The sequence below is a fragment of the Lepidochelys kempii genome, chromosome 2 (assembly GCF_965140285.1).
Source record: "Lepidochelys kempii isolate rLepKem1 chromosome 2, rLepKem1.hap1, whole genome shotgun sequence".
NCBI lineage: Eukaryota > Metazoa > Chordata > Testudines > Cheloniidae > Lepidochelys > Lepidochelys kempii.
This window is the reverse complement of record NC_136381.1, coordinates 207,057,174-207,076,088: the sequence shown is the minus strand read 5'-3', so window position 1 is coordinate 207,076,088 and position 18,915 is coordinate 207,057,174. Positions and strand designations below refer to the sequence as shown.

At 39.4% G+C, this 18,915-nt stretch overlaps 1 protein-coding gene across 3 annotated transcripts in view; it reads right to left on the bottom strand.

The window, feature by feature from the left end:
• The window catches only part of JAZF1 (JAZF zinc finger 1), a 285,557-nt gene that overhangs the window by 141,591 nt on the left and 125,051 nt on the right, over positions 1–18,915 (bottom strand). Inside the window, exon 1 of one of the 3 annotated variants that reach the window (XM_073333624.2) lies at positions 100–178. The exons of the other annotated variants lie outside the window; for them this stretch is intronic. Coding sequence (XP_073189725.1) covers positions 100–142 — 43 coding nt within the window. The 5' untranslated portion in view covers positions 143–178. Of the gene's footprint in view, positions 1–99; positions 179–18,915 lie in introns of those variants that run through there. 3 annotated transcript variants of the gene reach the window in all.

The window sequence follows — 18,915 nt, the reverse complement described above, 5'->3', positions numbered from 1 at the left end:
AGAAGAAAAATGTAAAGTAGCTAAACCCCTTCATAGAATAAGTTCAGTACAGCACAATCATTTGGTCATTCATTCATAAACAACAAGATATTGCATTACTTTTCAAGGGAATTCCAAACATCAACAGTGATAGAATTTCCATCTGTCATACAAACTTCATAATCCCTCCTCATAAATATTAGTTTTCATTGCTTACAGCAACCATGTTGGCATCATTTCCATGGTTTACACTGTTAAAAACGAAATAGAGTCAAAAATTAAAGATTTCTTTTAAGACATTTCTAAAGTTGATCAACAAATTGTGACACTTTACAAAAGGACCAGTTTTCACAAACAGCTATCTATTTACCTCAGCACACACAAATTCTGCTTCTTCTCCTACCCTAACTCTTTCAATCAGAAATGCACATGAAAGTACACATGTAGCAAAATATATGCCCAGCAGAAGATTGCCCTTCGGAAGCACAGAAGCAAGCATTCGTCAATTCCCACTAACACTGACTTTACAGTTCAAGAATGAACTGTACCTGGTTTTATGCACGAGTCTTGTTCAATTCAACTTTGCTGTTATCTAAGCAAAGAAGCAGTCTTAGTCCATGTTGCTGAAATGAAGAAGAGCGAGCATACACATTTTTTAAAAACAAAAAAGTAGTTACTAAAAAAAAAAGGATAATCTTGATTTTAAAAATGCAGCATGGCCTCACATTCCAATACAGCCCCTTTAGAAATTAAAAACAAAAAAGGTTTTAACAAAATGTGTATCATGCAGATGAACATGACCATGCAGTTGTTATCACAAACTGCGTGCATGTCTTTAACAGCAATTCTATGGGCAACTTATGTTTCCTAACTATGAAGAATGCAGACTGTTTTACTAAATAGCTCTCTATAGTACTGCTGGTATCCATCTTTCATTTCTCACTGCAAAGAATATTGTCAACACACTTATGCAATATTCTAGACTGAACCTATTTTCTCCACACAACTTTAAGCCATGTTATTTTTCAAAAGTTCATTTCCCTAATATTGTCACATGTGCTTTTGAGCTAGTCAGCAGCATCTGTATTCTATTTAAAAACATTCCAGTAATAATCTTAGGCCCCAGCTCTTTAGCCCTACACAGGTAAAACTTCCATCAAAAGGAATAGCAGTTCTTGACTGAGGAGTACAAGATTATTCAGCCCTCAGTTCTAGTCAATTAACATTTTGTTTAATGAGTGCAGTCACTCCTGGGCTGCCATAAAGCTTAAGAATAATTCAAAAAGACTTCTCTCGGCCCCCCAGATTTGTTCCATGACAACTCAGACTCTGTGTTTGACAACATACTTCACCAACACGCCCATACGTAGATGGAAACTTACAATGACAACATATTTGATTGAGCAGGTTCAGAGAACAGTCACATATACATACATAGTGTCAAGCAGATCAACAACCCATAGCCAATTACTTTTAACAGGAAACAGACCTTTTCTTATGTCTGAAAAGCAGTTGCAGTCTACAGAGATTATAGCGATCACCAACACACAGTGCACTGGACTGCTCTAACTGAAGATAGTGACAAATCAGTTATCTTATATGTTATCTTTATGCTCCACTCAACCAGGAATGGCAGGCTCAAACACAAAAAGATCTCTTTTATGTTCCTTTGCATTACTGTGAGACCTCCATTCATTTAGCAAGCCAAGCACACAATCTGCATCATGATGAACTCTGTTAGATTTACATCTTTGTGGTTCAAGGTCTACCATGGGACTGCCTTCATGCAGAATGTCTGCAGAGCATTATCCCCCGTCGGGGTCATCCTAAAACTGCTTCAACCCAAGTTTAGGCATCTGTGGCTAAATGACTGAAGCTTCCCTAATCCAGTTCTTAACTTGGATTAACCTTCATCAACAATGAACAGTTTCTGTGTCTGAATGAGGCAACTTTGGGGCTGGTTTGAGTCACATGTATACGTGGGAGAGAGGGGCTAAAGGAAAAACTTTATAGTGGAGTGTCCACCACCTATTTGCTTTATCGGAGCAGCTCCCCCTAGCACTGACGGAAGATAAGGAAGACCACATGACGTTCATCTTGATATGTCAGAACAGAGTGTGGGAAACTGTTTACCTAGCATCTGCGCGCAGGACAGATCAAAACTGAACCCTCAGATCACTGTTTGTAGCATCTTCTACTGGACCAACTTCTGGTAGCGAAACAGACAAGCTTTCAAGCTACACAGAGATTATATTCACAAATTGTCCAGGAACAGGTAGCAAAGGTCTCATGTTCTAGTATTCAAACTGATTACAAAATGTCTTCAGTGAATGATTTTTGGTTTGCTAATCATTTGGTAATTACACTTCACACATAGTGCTGTGTTGGACAGCTATACAAGTCATGAGGTATTCCTTCTGTTCTCTGGTTGGATGACATACATAACTCACCAAAAAAGCAAATATATATTGTGCAATTTGTAATTACTTTAAAAACTGCTTTTGCATTTGCACTTCTAAAGCTTGAGACCTTGAATGTATGCAGAAAGAAAACATAAAAGGGTAGTACATATGCTCAAGCTGAAATTCACTTTCAAATTTAAAGTTCCAAAAATGTTTTCCACTAGACTAATGAAAACCACATTTGCTTTTCTAAATATTTATTTTTCCCTATAATAATGTACCTTACTTGCTCTTATCATACTCTCAAAGCACAATTATTCATTGGCTTTTGGGGTGGAGCTTTAAAGCTCACCTATTTCCCCTAGTTTTTTCCAACCCCCTCCCCCCAGACATTCTTGTTAAACCCTGGATTTGTGCTGGAAATGGCCCACCTTGATCATCATACACATTGTAAAGAGAGTCATCACTTTAGATAAGCTATTACCAACAGGAGAATGGGTTTGTGTGTGTGTTTGGGGGGGGGGGGGGGAGCGGAGAAAACCTGGATTTGTGCTGGAAATGGCCCACCTTGATTATCATACACATTGTAAACAGAGTGATCACTTTACATAAGCTATTACCAGCAGGAGAGTGGGGTGGGGGAGAGAAAACCTTTTGTAGTGATAATCACCCATTTTTTCATGGTTTGTGCGTATAAAAACGTCTTCTGTACTTTCCACAGTATGCATCCGATGAAGTGAGCTGTAGCTCACAAAAGCTTATGCTCAAATAAATTGGTTAGTCGCTAAGGTGCCACAAGTACTCCTTTTCTTTTTGCAAATACGGACTAACACGGCTGTTACTCTGAAACCTGCATAGGAGGGTGAAGCTGTGGGACCAACAGAAGCAGTTGCTGCTGTCTTCTGACCTTTTGGATAATTTCTTCTCGGTTTCACTCCTCCGAACAGCTTTCATTCCAGCTTCACATACTTGATTCTGCAAGACTACAACTAACTATTCTCTCACTACTCCTGCTTTTGTTCCAGCCATACAGGAAGACAAGACAAGACACAATGGGAGTAGTTTAATTAAGCTGCAACTTTATTCACTTAACATATCTGCGGAATACTCGGCAATAAATCATATGGTGCAGGTCATAATTTTTTTCTTAATTGCTTCCATTTATTTGGGGGAGGGCTGCCATCCGCCCTCTCCTTTCCCAACCTGGGCACAGCCAGCATAGGCACTGACTCCATGGGTGCTCTGGGGCTGGAGCACCCACGGGGAAAAATTAGTGGGTGCTCTGCACCCACTGGCAGCCAAGCTCCCCTCACCCCTCCTCCTCCTTTTCCTCCCCTGAGCGTGCTGCATCCCCGCTCCTCCGCCTACCTCCCAGCATTTCCCGCCAGGCTGCCGCTAAACAGCTGTTTGGTGGCATTAGCATGCTCCGGGAGGAAGGGGGAGGAGCGGGAATGTGGTGCACTTGGGGAAGGAGTTGGAATAGTGGCAGGGAGGGGGCGGAGTTAGGATGGGGACTTTGGGAAAGGGGTTGTAATGGGGGCGGGGCAGGGGTGGGAAGAGGCAGGACAGGGGTGGGGCATCATGGAAGGGGTAGAGTGGGGCTGGAGATGGGTGGGGGGGTTGAGCACCCAGGGGAAAGTTGAAGCCTATGACAGCCAGCCCATTGCTGAGACCTCACCGTTCTCCCCTTGTATGTAAGTTCAGAGGGATGGGAAAACAGGGAGGGAGGAACCCCAACCCCCTTCTTCCAGCTTTCTTAGGGGATGCCTCCCCTAAATCCACTTCCAACTCCTGTTTATCAGGGAACTGTATTCCTCTGTAACAAGTAGCCACAAAGGATACCTGCCACACTTGATATCCACTAAGTGCAACATCTTGACCTAACCTCCTTATCTACCTCACCAGGTCCCTGACCTGAGAAAAAACCTACCCTGCCTCCAGAGCCATCCCTAGCTATTCTGGGGCCCTGCAGGGTGTGTGTATGGGGGGCCTCAGGCCTGAAGACACGGGGGTAAGTCGACCTAAGCTACGTCAACTCCAGCTACATTATTCATGTAGCTGGAGTAGCATAACTTAGGTGGACTTACCCTGGTAGTGAAGACAAGCCCATAGTCTTGAACCCTATTAGCTATTTCGTCATTCCTTACCCCTGACTTCCTCTCCATGGCCATGCCAGTACCCTTTCCCCTCAACATCCCTTCCCCTCATGCTTGCTCCCTTCACACATCTCATTTTCATTTCTTTATCTCCCTTTCTCTGCTCCCACTTCCATCCCACCAATTTCTCATTCCCCCCTAAAATTGTCAATGCAGTTATTGAATGAGATAAAATAAAAAAAATTATATAGATGTGTATAAACACAAATCAACATTTGCACATGACAAACCGAAGGTATCCCATGAATTTTTACTCCACTAACCCTTGTAGTTACTTCTCCTATTCCCTATGACCTTTTAGTGTGCTCTTTCTTATTGTGCCCTGCTTTAACTACAGGTAGTGTCTATTTTATTTTTCTGGATGGCACTAGCAACTTTGGGGTATATAATGAATGCATGCTATTATTTATTAGTAATTATTAGTTAAAACTATTTTTTACCTATGTCAGCTGTGAATTATTATACCCATTTTACTGTTGGGTAAACTGAAGTACAAAGAGATTAATTGTCTTACTCAAGATTAAAGAGCAAGTTAGTGGCAGTGCTTGACACCAAAGCCATAAACCCTGACTCCAAGTCCCCTGCTCTCTTTCACTCTCTTTTCCCAAAGGCATTCACACAGACATTTCACATTGTTTTCTAAATATCATCCATTTGAATAACCAACATATATATTGCCCAAAGTTAAATTAATAGTTCTGATACCTGTGTTTGCGACACTGTATAGGTTGTACTGGTGGTGTGACAAGGAAAATATTACATGCACTCAAATGATAGAACAGATCTGTGTATCTCAAGAAGAAATATAAGTCTCTTACAAAATAAATATATAAAAATGCTCAGCCAATGTTTCCTTAAGTACTTGTAGGCTAGTAATCTTAGTACAAAGTTGCCTAAACAGTTTTCGATGGGACACCTATAAAATTAAATGTATTTGCAGATGATGAATCTTCAATATATCCCACTGCAAGCATTCACAAATCAGTGTACACAAAAAGCTGCAGGAATTGATCGGTTGTTGGTCCTGCACAAGTTATCACTTTAACCACTTGCTTCCTGAGTTATTAGTGTGGTACTAATGACTCACTATTTTACTGCTTTCCTTAATTATATAGTGAAGCTCTTTAGATCCAGTAGAACAAAGCTTCACTTCCCAACTGCAAAATATACAAGCCACCTTCATTATTTCTTCTCTCTCACACAATGCAATATGCAACACTGAATACATTTTATAGCATCTGGAAAGCAGCAATAAGCAGTTTTTGTAGCACAGCTCTTTACCCTACAGTTCTCTCTCACACACATCCCCCCTACAGTACTAGGTTTTCTAATGAAGCGTTCTAACAAGGGAACTTCTTCCCTTCCCTTCATATTGCATTGTTACTCTGCCTGTACACAGCTTTGCTATAAGAGATAGAACATAATGCTAATTAAAATAAAACAAAACATACAGCTACCCAGATGCTACTCTGCTTTGTTTGGTTATGCCACTGTTAAAACTTGAACATTGACTAAAACAGTCATGATATGGTCAACTTCGGTAAATAATAGGATGTAAACACTTACATTTTTCATGCCAATATGGCATGTTTTAAACTGGCAAGGAGACAAGAAGTGTCAGCACTTCACTAATCTGGTCTTCCAAAACTATAAATAACGATACTGCACCATCTTTATTTGGCTGTTGTAGGAAGCCAACCTTTATCAGTGGAGCATGTTATAAAAAATGAATCACTGACTGCAGCACCAAGTTCTGATGTTAGAATGTAACATCCTTCCAACTCTTAACATCTTGCACACAAACACACTCTACAGTCTTCTTTTAAAACTCAGGAAGCAACTTTGTTTCAATAAGTGAAACAAACGAAAACCCAAAAGCTCACCCTGCCACACTGACTAAATATAATTTTCACTAATGCCAATTATATCCTTTTCTTTCACACAAACATGTTAGCATAAAACACACACTATTATAGTTACTAATTTTATGTCAATTTACTATGCTTAAATACAGAGTCAGTTTTGAATCAGGTATACACTCGATAAAGATCAGACGGTTTTTATAAGAAAATTTAATAAAGCTTATTAAAAAAATCTAAAAAAATAAGCCACAGTGACAACTGGCTTTATTCTCCACAGTCTTTTTCACCTTATGTAGTTATTGACACTGATGTAAGAGGGGTGAAAAACACTACCTAAATTACAATGGTGGCATTTTACACCCACTTTGCATTCCTTTCTAAACACAACAGTAAAGAATCAGGCACAATTGTTGGCAGCGAACTGAATAATAGCAGTCCACTGAGCCAGAGTCTTTCACCTCTAGATCCCAGGTTCAAATCCAGCCTAGGTTGATACCTGAAAACTTTTTAAGAGGCCTTTAAAATGAGTTGATAGTCTTAATCCAGTTCCTGGTGATCAGGTGTCCTTATTACAAAACTATTACTAGTACTATTTGCAATAGTTTCAGAAGAAAGACCAATGGCTGAATGGGGTGAAGACTGAACTATTCTTTCACTTCGTAGAGGCAGTCTTTCCAGAGCAGCGGTGAGTGTGCTATCAGACCAGTGGTGAGAAAGCTTGCACTGCCAGGGCCTATATTGCACCAGTTTTGCATTAGCAGAGAACTTTAAGCAAAGATCATCAAAGTTGGGTGCCTGTAGTGTGGCACATAAATCCATATTCAGATGCAAAGTAAGTTGCCCAATTTTCAAAGGTTCATATCATCTGTAACTCTTATGGACTTCAGTGGAGTTGCATCTACTGCGTGTCTCTGAAAAAAAAAAAATCAGGCCACTAATTTTGGCCCCTAATATTAAGTTTTAAAGCTGAGTCTTATCATTCCATCCCATTACATGAGCACTAAATTCACAACAACAGAATCACAAAATATTTTCAGGATTTTTAGAATAACTATTTCTCTGTTTCTAATAAATCGTAGAGAATGTGGACATTTCCCCAATATTTAAAAAAAAAATAAAAATCCTGGGTGATATTTTCAAAAATACCTAAATAACGGGAACATTGACTTTCAGTGGGACCTGTGCTCCTAGGTCACTTAGGGACTTATGAAAATCAACTCCTTAACATAAAATCAAAACCAATGCACAACATACTATTATAGGTTCTCAAAGGTCTCCAAATTCCCCATTAACTTCATTTGAAGAACATTCATGCACATATTACCACCTACACACCATCCAGCATCAGCTTCGAGTGTCTGTGTTGTATTTAACTTGGTATTTCACTTCACCTTAAAAACTGGCTGATATAAATCAGCTCAGCTCAGCTCATTAATTATAGCTACGCTTCCCTAAATACTAGCTTACTTCAACTAATGTATGTCAAAAATATATATATATATATATTTTAGCTCAAAATAAAAGTCAACATTTTTTATACAGTGACAACATCTGAGAAACAAGAACCCTTTCCTGTTGTGTCATGGAAAATTATATCATTTTTTGATGGATGCTGCAAAGGTATATGTCAATTCAGTGAACGTAAGTAGAGGCAAACCTTGATCCATTCTTATATCAACAGCATAATTAATGAACAATACAATCTCCCTCCCTTTTCCTGTCTTTTTTTATTTCCACTGTAAGCTCTTCGGCCGGGACTGGCTAAGGCCTCTCTACATGGAAATTTAAGATGAATTAACTAAATGTGTAAAAAGTTAAAATATATTAGTTAAAGCCCATTTAGCTCCCATATGGACGCTCTCATTTTGAACTAAGTGGCTTTAGTTGGCTTCAGCTTAACCCATATCTTCAGTATGGGAACTATAGTGGCATAACCACACCACTGTAGCTATGCCAGCGTAACTCCATAGCGTAGAAACAGCCTTCAGCAACAGAAGTGGTTTTTCTGTTGCTGTAGGAACACCACCTCTCCAAGTGATGGCAGCTTCTGTAGACCTAACTGCACCTACACTAGGGGTTAAATCGGCATAGCTACAGTGGGCAGGGATGTGGATTTTTTGGTGCCCCTACATTTTAAGTGTAGACCAGCCCACAATCTCAAACCGAGGCCACTTTACTTTTGAATGAAAACATCGAGGTAGGGATTTAATGTGCTTAAGCCTTTAACTAAATCTATGTTACCTTCGCAGCTTCAGTTAATTCATCTTAACTTACCAGAGTGTCCCCATTCAGACATGTTCTTACTATGTTTCTGCAGACCCCAGCACAATAGAGCTCTGACTGAAGCCTCTAGATCAGGGATGGCCAACCTGAGCCTGAGAAGGAGCCAGAATTTACCAGTGTACATTGCCAAAGAGCCACAGTAATACGTCACCAGCCCCCATCAGCTCCCCACCCCCCGTGCCTCCCACCCATTGGCAGCCCTCCCCACACCTCCTGATCAACTGTTTCATGGCTTGCAGGAGGCTCTGGGAGGGGGAGAAGCAAGAGCACGGCAGGCTCAGGGGAGGGGTGGGAAGGGGTGGAGTGGGGGCAAGGTCTATGGCAGAGCCAGGGGCTGAGCAGTGAGCAACCCCCGGCACATTGGAAAGTTGGCACCTGTAGCTCCAGCCCCACAGTCGGTGCCTGTACAAGGAGCCGCACATTAACTTCTGAAGAGCCGCATGTGGCTCCAGAGCCACAGATTGGCCACCCCTGCTCTAGATGCTAATATAATACAAAATCCTTATTAACGATTCCATGCTTACTGGTGGCTCAGCAACAGAATTGACCAGCTCACTTGGCATTTTCTGATTTTTGTACATAAAAACAGAATAAAAGAAAAAAAACAAAACGGAATCTTTTATCCGTTAACATCTATTTGATTTATTTGTGAAAATACATACTAAAATCAGACATCGGAAACATCGCAGTGATTCTAAAGTGCTGACAACACTTGGACATACTATGAAAAAAATCATCAGGTAAAATTATGGATTTTATGATCATTTTAAATCTTTCAAGATCATGCTTTTAGCTTAATTATTGCAAGCTAATAATTGGTCGTATTGCTCCTTGGGTATGAACAATGTAACTAAAAGTAACCTTTGGAGCTGTCATGTTATCTTCAAACAGGCAATTAAAGTGAAAAATGAGAGTGTGCATAACTTTCCAGCACTGTCTATTATATATGAAGAACACTACATACAAACAAGGGCAAGACAGTGGGAGTCAACCCAAACATTTATCAGCTCAGTCACATCTTAATTTGTTTGCTTTAAAAATGCACTCTCCTGTCATTTTCTGGTCCTATAACTGTGGGTTCTACTGCCATGAAAAGAGTTCTTTATTTCCTATTTACAAATTAAAAGGACTTTCCCTCCCATAACACAAAAACCTTTGGGGGTTAATTCATATCTTGAAGTACAGTAGAATGTCATTATTTGAACTTAGGCTGTAACAAATATGCTTGGATAACCACAGAATGATAGAACTGGAAGGGACTTTGAGAGGTCATCTAGTCCAGTCCCCTGCACTCGTGGCAGGACTAGTTATTTAGACCAGGTATCGGCAACCTTTGGCACGTGGCCGTCAGGGAAATCTGCTGGCGGGCCGGGATGGTGTGTTTACCTGCAGCGTCTGCAGGTTTGGCCGATGGCAGCTCCCATTGGCTGCGGTTCACCGTTCCAGGCCAATGGGGGCTGCGGGAAGCAGCAGTCAGCATATCCCTCAGCCCGCGCTGCTTCCCGCAGCCCACATTGGCTTGGAACAGCTAACCGCAGTCAGTGGGAGCTGCAATCAGCCGAACCTGCGGACGCTGCAGGTAAACAAACCGTCCCGGCCTGCCAGCGGATTTTCCTGACGGGACGTGTGCCAAAGGTTGCCGATCCCTGATCTAGACCATCCCTGCCAGGTATTTGTCTAACGTGCTCTTAAATCTCCAATGATGGATATTCCACAACCTCCCTAGGCAAATTTATTCCAGTGCTTAACGCTGACAATTAGGAATTTTTTCCTAATGTCCAACCTAAACCTCCCTTGCTGCAATTTAAGCCAATTGCTTCTTGTCCTATCCTCAGAGGTTAAGAAAAACAATTTTTCTTCCTCCTCCTTGGAGCAACCTTTTACATACCGAAAACTGCTAGCATGTCCCCTCTCAGTCTTCTCTTTTCCAGACTTAACAAACCCAATTTTTTCAATCTTCCCTTATAGGTCATGTTTTCTAGACCTTTAATAATTTTTGTTGCTCTTCTCAGGACTTTCTCCAATTTGTCCACATTCTTCCTGAAATGTGGTGCCCAGAACTGGACACAATACTCCAGTTGAGGCCTAATCAGAGTGGAGTAGAGTGGAAGAATTACTTCTCATGTCTTGCTTACAACACCCCTGCTAATACATCCCAGAACGATGTTCGCTTTTTTTGCAACAGCGTTACACTGTTGACTCATATTTAGCTGTTGGTCCACTGTGACCCCCAGATCCCTTTCCGCATGTGACAGTCATTAACCATGAGTTAATGGACAGGGGATCATGCTACTGATTTGTTTCTATATTTGTAAGAAATTTGAATAGTAGGATTTGAGTTATCAGAATTTAATAGCAGTTGGTCACTTTAATTTGGATTAGTCCACCCCTCTTTTTATTACATCTTAGCATCTAGATACAATGGTGATAGGTGATATGTATGCAAGTGCATATATATAAATACACACACATACACTTTTCTGTATAAATACATACACAAATTACATGCATGCACATACACCTTAGATAAATGGAAAAGAACACAAATCATGAAGAAAATCCCTATGTCTAATAAGGTCCACAAACTTTATATATAGTGGACATTGGTTCTGCACAGGTGTACAATAACTCCACTTTACTTACTCTTGATTTGCACCAGTTTACACTCATTGGGCTTGAGTCACCTTTCATTTATAGAAAGAAAAAAAAAACCTATGATAAGTAAAATACATAGGAAAATAAGCTTTAATAAAATAGCAGGGGGTGATTGTGATTTGTTAAGATAAGACTATATGTTATGACTACAACCCCCTAGTAATATTCCCACCATCTCATGTCTGAGATTATAATAATAGGATACTGCAAGGTGGATACTTACTACTTTACACACAAATAAAAGGTAATTGTTGGTAACTAGCTGCAAATATACATATGTCACATACTGATGGCTCATGATCTTTTAGATGTAGCTAGCTGCAAGCGCACTTCATATGCTATGATGATTTTCCACTTATGTTAATTAGTTTTTATTTGAAAGCAATAATTATTACTGTATCACAAGGCAATAATTAATGGTTACTATGAGTGGGTAAAATATTCATTAATCAAGTCAACAGACAAGAGACCTGCAGAGTGTTGGAAAGGTCCTTACAGAAGAAGAGAAAAATGAAACTGATGGAACTTTATTAAAAAAAAAAGCCAAATACAGGTTAAACCAATTCAGTTATATAGAGTTCAAAAGGTTTAAATCTAATGAGCAATCATCTAAATATCAGATTATATCGGGGACTCGCATCAAACTCCACAACTGTATTTTTGTATAGGTATGGCAGGAAACTACTTTTATTAAAATCACCAAACTTCACATATTAACTTAACCCCAAGAAATTTTATCCTTACAGGATGTCACTGAGAAGTATTTTAAAAAAATAAAAATAAAGGAGAGCTACTCTCATTACCTTCCCAAAAGATAAGCAAAGAAAACAGGGAAGGGGTTGGAATGGGGGCAGGGAAGGGGTGGGAATAGGTGGGGCAGGGGTGGGGCCTCACAGAAGGGGTGGAGTGGGCGCAGGGCCAGGGCAGCGGGGTGGGGGGGGGGGTTGGTCAGTGGTGCGGCCCTCAGGCCAATGTACTAGTCCTCATGTGGCCCTCGTGGTCATTTGAGTTTGAGATCCCTGCCCAAGTATCTTTCCATCTTACAGACACAAAGCGTCAGTTTTGGGCACTGGTGTTTTTGGCAGGTTGTTCTGCTACCACTGGACAGTTGGCCCTGCCCAAACAAAGCCCAGTCCTGCCAACGAATTTGTGTGGGTAGACCCCTGCACCCTTGCAGAACCCCACATAATTCAATGGGGGTCTACCCAAGCAGAGCCAGAGGGAAAACAGGGGCCAAAAATGGTTTTCATATAACTTTGACCATCTCTATCCTTGATTTACAGATTTCTTGCCACGTATCATTTGTGTTTTTCTTAGTTGTTCAAATCAAGCATAAAAGAGTGCAGAGCACAGAATAAGTCAAACTATTGTTATTAAAATGAGTATCAGGACTCTCAATCTAGAATAAACAATTTTTAAAGCCATTCATTTCTGGTTTTTAACAATTTTTGCCAAAAGTTTTCCAGGTTTTATAAAAGCTTTTATTCGATTTTTACTGATTTTTCACCTGAATTTTGGATCACTCAAGTACATGAAAATACCAATTTTGTTAAACAAATGCAATACATTACATTAGTGTTTATGTTAATAATAAATTAGTTTAAGTGTATATGTGAGACTGTTAAGGTAAGCCAACATAATGGAAGATACATCACATATGCACGTGTGTGATGCATGTGTATGTTCTGTTAATGTACAGTGTGACAGGTTGGATCACAGAAACCCCCTGGGAGCTGCCACAACTACTTCTGCCCCTGCTTTCCTTGCCAGCTTAGGACTACAGCACCCTGTCTTCCTGAGCCAGACACGCATGTCTGCTCCAACACAGACCCAAGGTCTGAACCACGTGCCCCAAACTGCAAGCTTAACTGAAAGCAACTTAGGAAGGGTTCCTATCCTTGACACTCAGATGCCAACTCCCAATGGGTCCAAACCCTAAATAAATCTGTTTTACCCTGTATAAAACTTATACAGGGTAAACTCATAAATTGTTCGCCCTCTATAACACTGACAGAGAGATATGCACAGCTGTTTGCCCCTCCCCCCGCCCGCACAGGTATTAATACATAGTCTGGGTTAATTAATAAGTAAAAAGTAATTTTATTAAATACAGAAAGTAGGATTTAAGTGGTTCCAAGTAATAACAGACAGAACAAAGTGAATTACCAAGCAAAATAAAATAAAACACGCAAGTCTAAGTCTAGTACAATAATAAAACTGAATACAGATAAAATCTCACCCGTAGAATCTTATTGAAACATCTCTTTCAAGACTGGACACCTTCCTAGTCTGGGCACAATCCTTTCCCCTGGTACAGCTCTTGTTCCAGCTCAAGTGGTAGCTAGGGGATTTCTCTTGATGACCTCCTCCCTTTGTTCTGTTCCACCCACTTATATATATTTTGCATAAAGCGGGAATCCATTGTCCCTCTCTGGGTTCCCACCCCTTCCTTCTCAATGGAAAGCACCAGGTTAAAGATGGATTCCCGTTCAGGTGACATGATCACATGTCACTGTAAGACTTCATTACCACTTGCCAGCACACACCTATAAAGGAAGACTTACAAGTGAAACGGAGCCATCTACAGACAATTGTCCTGGTTAATAGGAGCCATCAAGATTCCAAACCACCATTTATGGCCCACACTTTGCATAATTACAATAGGCTCTCAGAGTTATATTTTATATTTCTAGTTTCAGATACAAGAGTGATACATTTATACAAATAGGATGACCACACTCAGTAGATTACAAGCTTTGCAATGATACCTTACAAGAGACCTTTTGCATGAAGCACATTCCAGTTACATTATATTCACACTCATTAGCTTATTTTTATAAAATCATATAGAGTGAGTCACATACAGTTCATGAAACACCACGGCATAAACCGCTTTTACTTGCAATACTCTTACTTTTCTCTATCTGCTTCTTTTTTTCATCCTCCCATCCCCCAATATTAACCTGAATATTTACCCAGATTTTGCAACAATTTGCACATATTTTTAAATTTTTGTAACAAACACTGAAATTCCTGGGACATTTTAAACAAAATACAAATAAAAAACGAAGGTCCTTGCCAATTTTGCATAAAACAGGCAATTATTTCACCACAGCTGGACCTCCTATTAAAAAAATATACAAAATTTATAGGCTTTGGGTTTTTTAATTATTATTGCTCAACTATTCAAACACTTGTCCTAGCATAGTTTTAATAATGTCTCAAAAGTCTGGAATAAATAAAACTTAATATAATTTTAAATAAAAGTTCAAAATATACCTCTTGACAGTTCTGATGTTTGAGGATTTAATTTCCCAAAATATTAATGATCTCTGGGAGTTAAAATAATGTAATTATATCCCAACTCCATGGCCAACTAAACCACAAACTGAACTTCAGTGGTACATATTTCATTTGCAATGTCATGAGATCTTCATTTTGGACTATCAACATAGCACTAAATTTTGATCTGTCATTGAAAACAGGCCACTTCTAATTTTGGCTTGCAGCACTGTAAAATGAACTGCTAAAGGCAGCTAATATTTCACATGTTAAATCTCTCCATCCTTCCCTGAATCAAAAACAGAAAGCTTAATGACAGAAATTATTTACTGTACACAAACACATATGCTAACAAAAAAAAAGTCTTCAATGCATTGGAAGAAAACTTAGTGCATATTTTACTCTTGACTCGCGAAAGTTGACATGGGGGCTAGCCTACTGTAAGTGCTCTGCGTGGTCTTGTGGGAAGCTCAGATTGGATTCCTAGTCCTGATTTCTCACTAGCAGGGGGTAGAAGTGCTGTGAACTCAGCATGCTCCTGGGAGGAGAGCCTTGCATCATGCCATATCAACCCCTCCAGCCAATGTAGGAACTGTATAGATGTACTCTGGAGAAGTCCCATCCAGAAAGATGGTGATTGTAATATGAGAAGGTAGGGAACAAAGAAAACTTTGTGTAAACCAAGCTGGATCTGTGGATGCCAATGCCTGTTTGGTCAGCAAAGTCACTTAGACATGCTATATGCAAGTTTCCAGTCACTGCACACATATTACTCACATTCATAGCCAGAGAGGAATGTACTTCAATAATCTTTTAGTGGACCTGACCCTTTTGTAGGCCCGACTACATATTTTACTACAACCACCACGGTGTCAGACGTGAGGCTAAACACAACTCCAAATCTGTCATCACAATTGCCCATTAACTTCGGAGATCTGAGTCTACTGCTATAATAAAATAAATAAATAAATACCAGTGACTTAATTTCGAGTCTTAATTTTTCTTAAGCAGCAAAAGATGCCAATATAAACTCTTGTGGTTTATTTATTCTGTACTGTTACATATTAGCAGAAATCCCTAGTTGTCAGAAAACAAAGAAATTAAGAACTGATTTAAGTTAGGCTGTATTAAAAAATACATATGCTGCAGTACCTGTTTAAAAGTTTGTATATTCGTTCATTGGGGCAGCAACTAACTTTTGCTATAGAGCAGAACTTCAAGTGGTGTAAATTGTTATACCTCCAAGGAAATCAAGGGACAAGAACTGTCTCTGTGTTTGTAGAGTACTTAACAAAAGGCAGCCAGGTCTTTGAAAAATGATGATGTTGGTTTTCTAGAATTTAAGCATTTTCAATACTGGTTCTTGAAAAAGTAGACTCTCTCTCTCTCCCTCCCTCCCCCTCTGTGGGTTTGTAATGGGAAATCGAGCATTTCACTTTTAGGTTACCAGTTCAAGTCCAGCTTCTCTCACTGGCAGCTGAAAATCATTACCAGCTGGAAGCTCTTTGGTATCTCATGTAAAATGATTCGGTGGTCTCAGTTCAGCTCCTAGTGGACAGGAGTTTACAGGGAGAGTCCACCCCAGACCTTGATCAAAACTGGCACCCAGTAATTTGCATTCTCAGCAGAGAAGCCTGGATTGAATGGTGTTCTATGCTCTGAAAGCTTATCCCACCACATCAGCAACGAGACTCACCAGTGGAGAAGAGAAGTGTTCATTACCATTGTACCTGCACTGCAGTGGGTTGTTTTCTGAATTGGTAACTTCAGTTTCTAGAGCTGTCAATCAGCATTAAATCTACTCAAAATTATCATAAAAATATCAAATTGCATAAGGTTTCCACATGAAGAGTTGGGGGGAGGGCGGAGTTCAGGCCTCATTAGGAAAATGTTACAAACTCTTATCTGTCATGTCTAGCACACCCTGGCTGCAATTCTATTTTTGAAAGCTTCAGTACCTAGACTGATCTGACTGAATCCCTCTGAAGGTTATTAATTAGAAGAGGAATTAAAAAAAACAAAACTGCTTATGAATAAGGTCCTTACTGAAAGTTTAGAGAGATAATAGCATGCTGTTTGAGCTCCAAAATGTTGCATGTGTAGGTTTTTGTGAATGATTTAGTTTTAAAAAAATGAAAGCTTTTGTTTTGGATTTAAAAAATAGCCACTGCAAACTGCACAGCAAGCAATGCCCATTTGCCTAGTGCACAGAAACCAGTGCTAGTGACTAGAAACAAAAATGAAGTGACTAGCCTACTTCACTGCACCAACTGAGGAAAATGCAGATAGTAGAATAGCATAAATGATGAAAATTAAATTAGCTTTCTAAAATGTGCTCAGTTTTGGCACTCTAAAGTGCTTTTGGTAATGCAGGTAAACACATTTGCTCTTTAAATGTGTGGAGGGGTTTAAATTGTCAGTGGTCCCTCTTACATATGTTTTAACTAGGAGTTATGTAATCTTATTTTAGAAGATCCTCAAGATCAAACATAAACATAAAAACCCCCATTGACAATGACTAGTCCCTTATGCTCAGGAAAGTCACTGGGTTCAGGTTCATTGTGGGAATTTTCTTTCAGCCAGTGCTGATACCATACCGACACCTTGTGGTCATCTTTATTATAACACTTAAAACATTCTAAACCTGGGGGTGGAGGAGAGAAGGGGGAGAAGCATCCTATAATTTTACTTGAAGAAAATGGTTTAGGCTGAAATTTTCAAAGAAGCCCAAAGGAGCTGTGTGTCCAAATCCATCCAAAATTAAATAAGATGCGAGCACCTAACTTCCTTAGGTTCTTTGGAAAATCCTAGCCTTAAAAAACTGTTGACCTTCTTAAAGGGAGAAAGTTAGTTTCAGCACAATTGTGGGAGGAACAAATATGCTTGGAGTTTTAGAACAATAACACTGGGCTACCAGAACAGAAGTTGTGTCAGCATTTCCATGACAGGTCAACTTTTTCAGGGATCTATGAGGTTCAAATTTGACACATTATTTCATCTCACTCAGGTTTTCAATTTTCTAAGTGCAGAAAAAATAATTAGATGTTTCTTATAGACATGGTTTATCCTTCCATAAAGTCACTGACAAATAAATCATTTTTCATGTGAAATTTGACAGGCTATTAGACTTTCACTCTCACAAGCACATGAAAACACCCAAAAGTACAAAGAACTGAATTATTCTACTTTTCAAATGAGAGTGCTTTCTCTGGATGGTCCAGCAGTCAGAGCATAGGACAGAGTCAGAAGACCTGGGATACACTGCTAACTTAGCCAGTGACTGGCTGTATGACATTGTCACTCATAGAGGCCCTCAACCCAGCCTCCATGTGTGTGCAAACAATTTTGTGAAGGATTTTGATACCCAATTTTAAATAGGGATTCAGCAATGCACACAGCAGTTGAATTTAGAGTCAGCCTTTTCTCTGTTGTGTATTGAGCTAAGAATGAAATGCTAACATAATTCTGAATTTCCATGCTTTTATGATTTTAAGTTTGAATCTAATAGTACTGTAAAGTGCTTGAATTTTCATATTTTAACTCCCACATTTCCTCTAGGTATTTGTTTTTCAAGCCACTCCTTCAGTACAGAAGGCTATTAACAATATTTTGCCACTTACTTTAGTCCTAACAACCTAACCAAAGCCAAACCAAAACATTCTCAACTAAACCAAGCCAAACTTTTAAAGTTTTATTATTTTTTAAAAAGGCTTGAAGGATAACTTGGAAATAGAAATATTTAGGGATAAGCTTTTTAACAACAACAAAAGAGTTTTAAAGCATATGTAGACTATTACACTTAACATTAAGGTCCTTTAGCACTACCATATAGGTTTTTGAGGGTTAGCGTATTCTCTATAGAAGAAATATGTAATCCTGTCATTGAGCACAATGCCCCCAGACCAACCATTAAATACTATGTTCAGGATAAACTGGAAAGAATTTCTCAGTGTAATGCCAAGGAGAGAGAATAAAATGATGGTGCTATAAAGTCATTATATGCATTATGGCAATGATCACCTTGCTCACAGAAATACAACCGGAACACAGAACAGCTCATCAAGTCAATACCTATTGTAATTTACACAAAATTAAATTACAACCACGTATAATTTATAAAATGTGTAAAATACACGTCACTACCAATACATACAATTAGACCAATATGAAGGATAACTTCTCCACGGAAACACTGTAAAACCAATTATATCCGCTTCCTTAATTATCAAAGGTAATATCACGTGAGCTGAAAAGTCCTGTATTCATTTAATTTTTATAATTTATTAGAAGAAACAT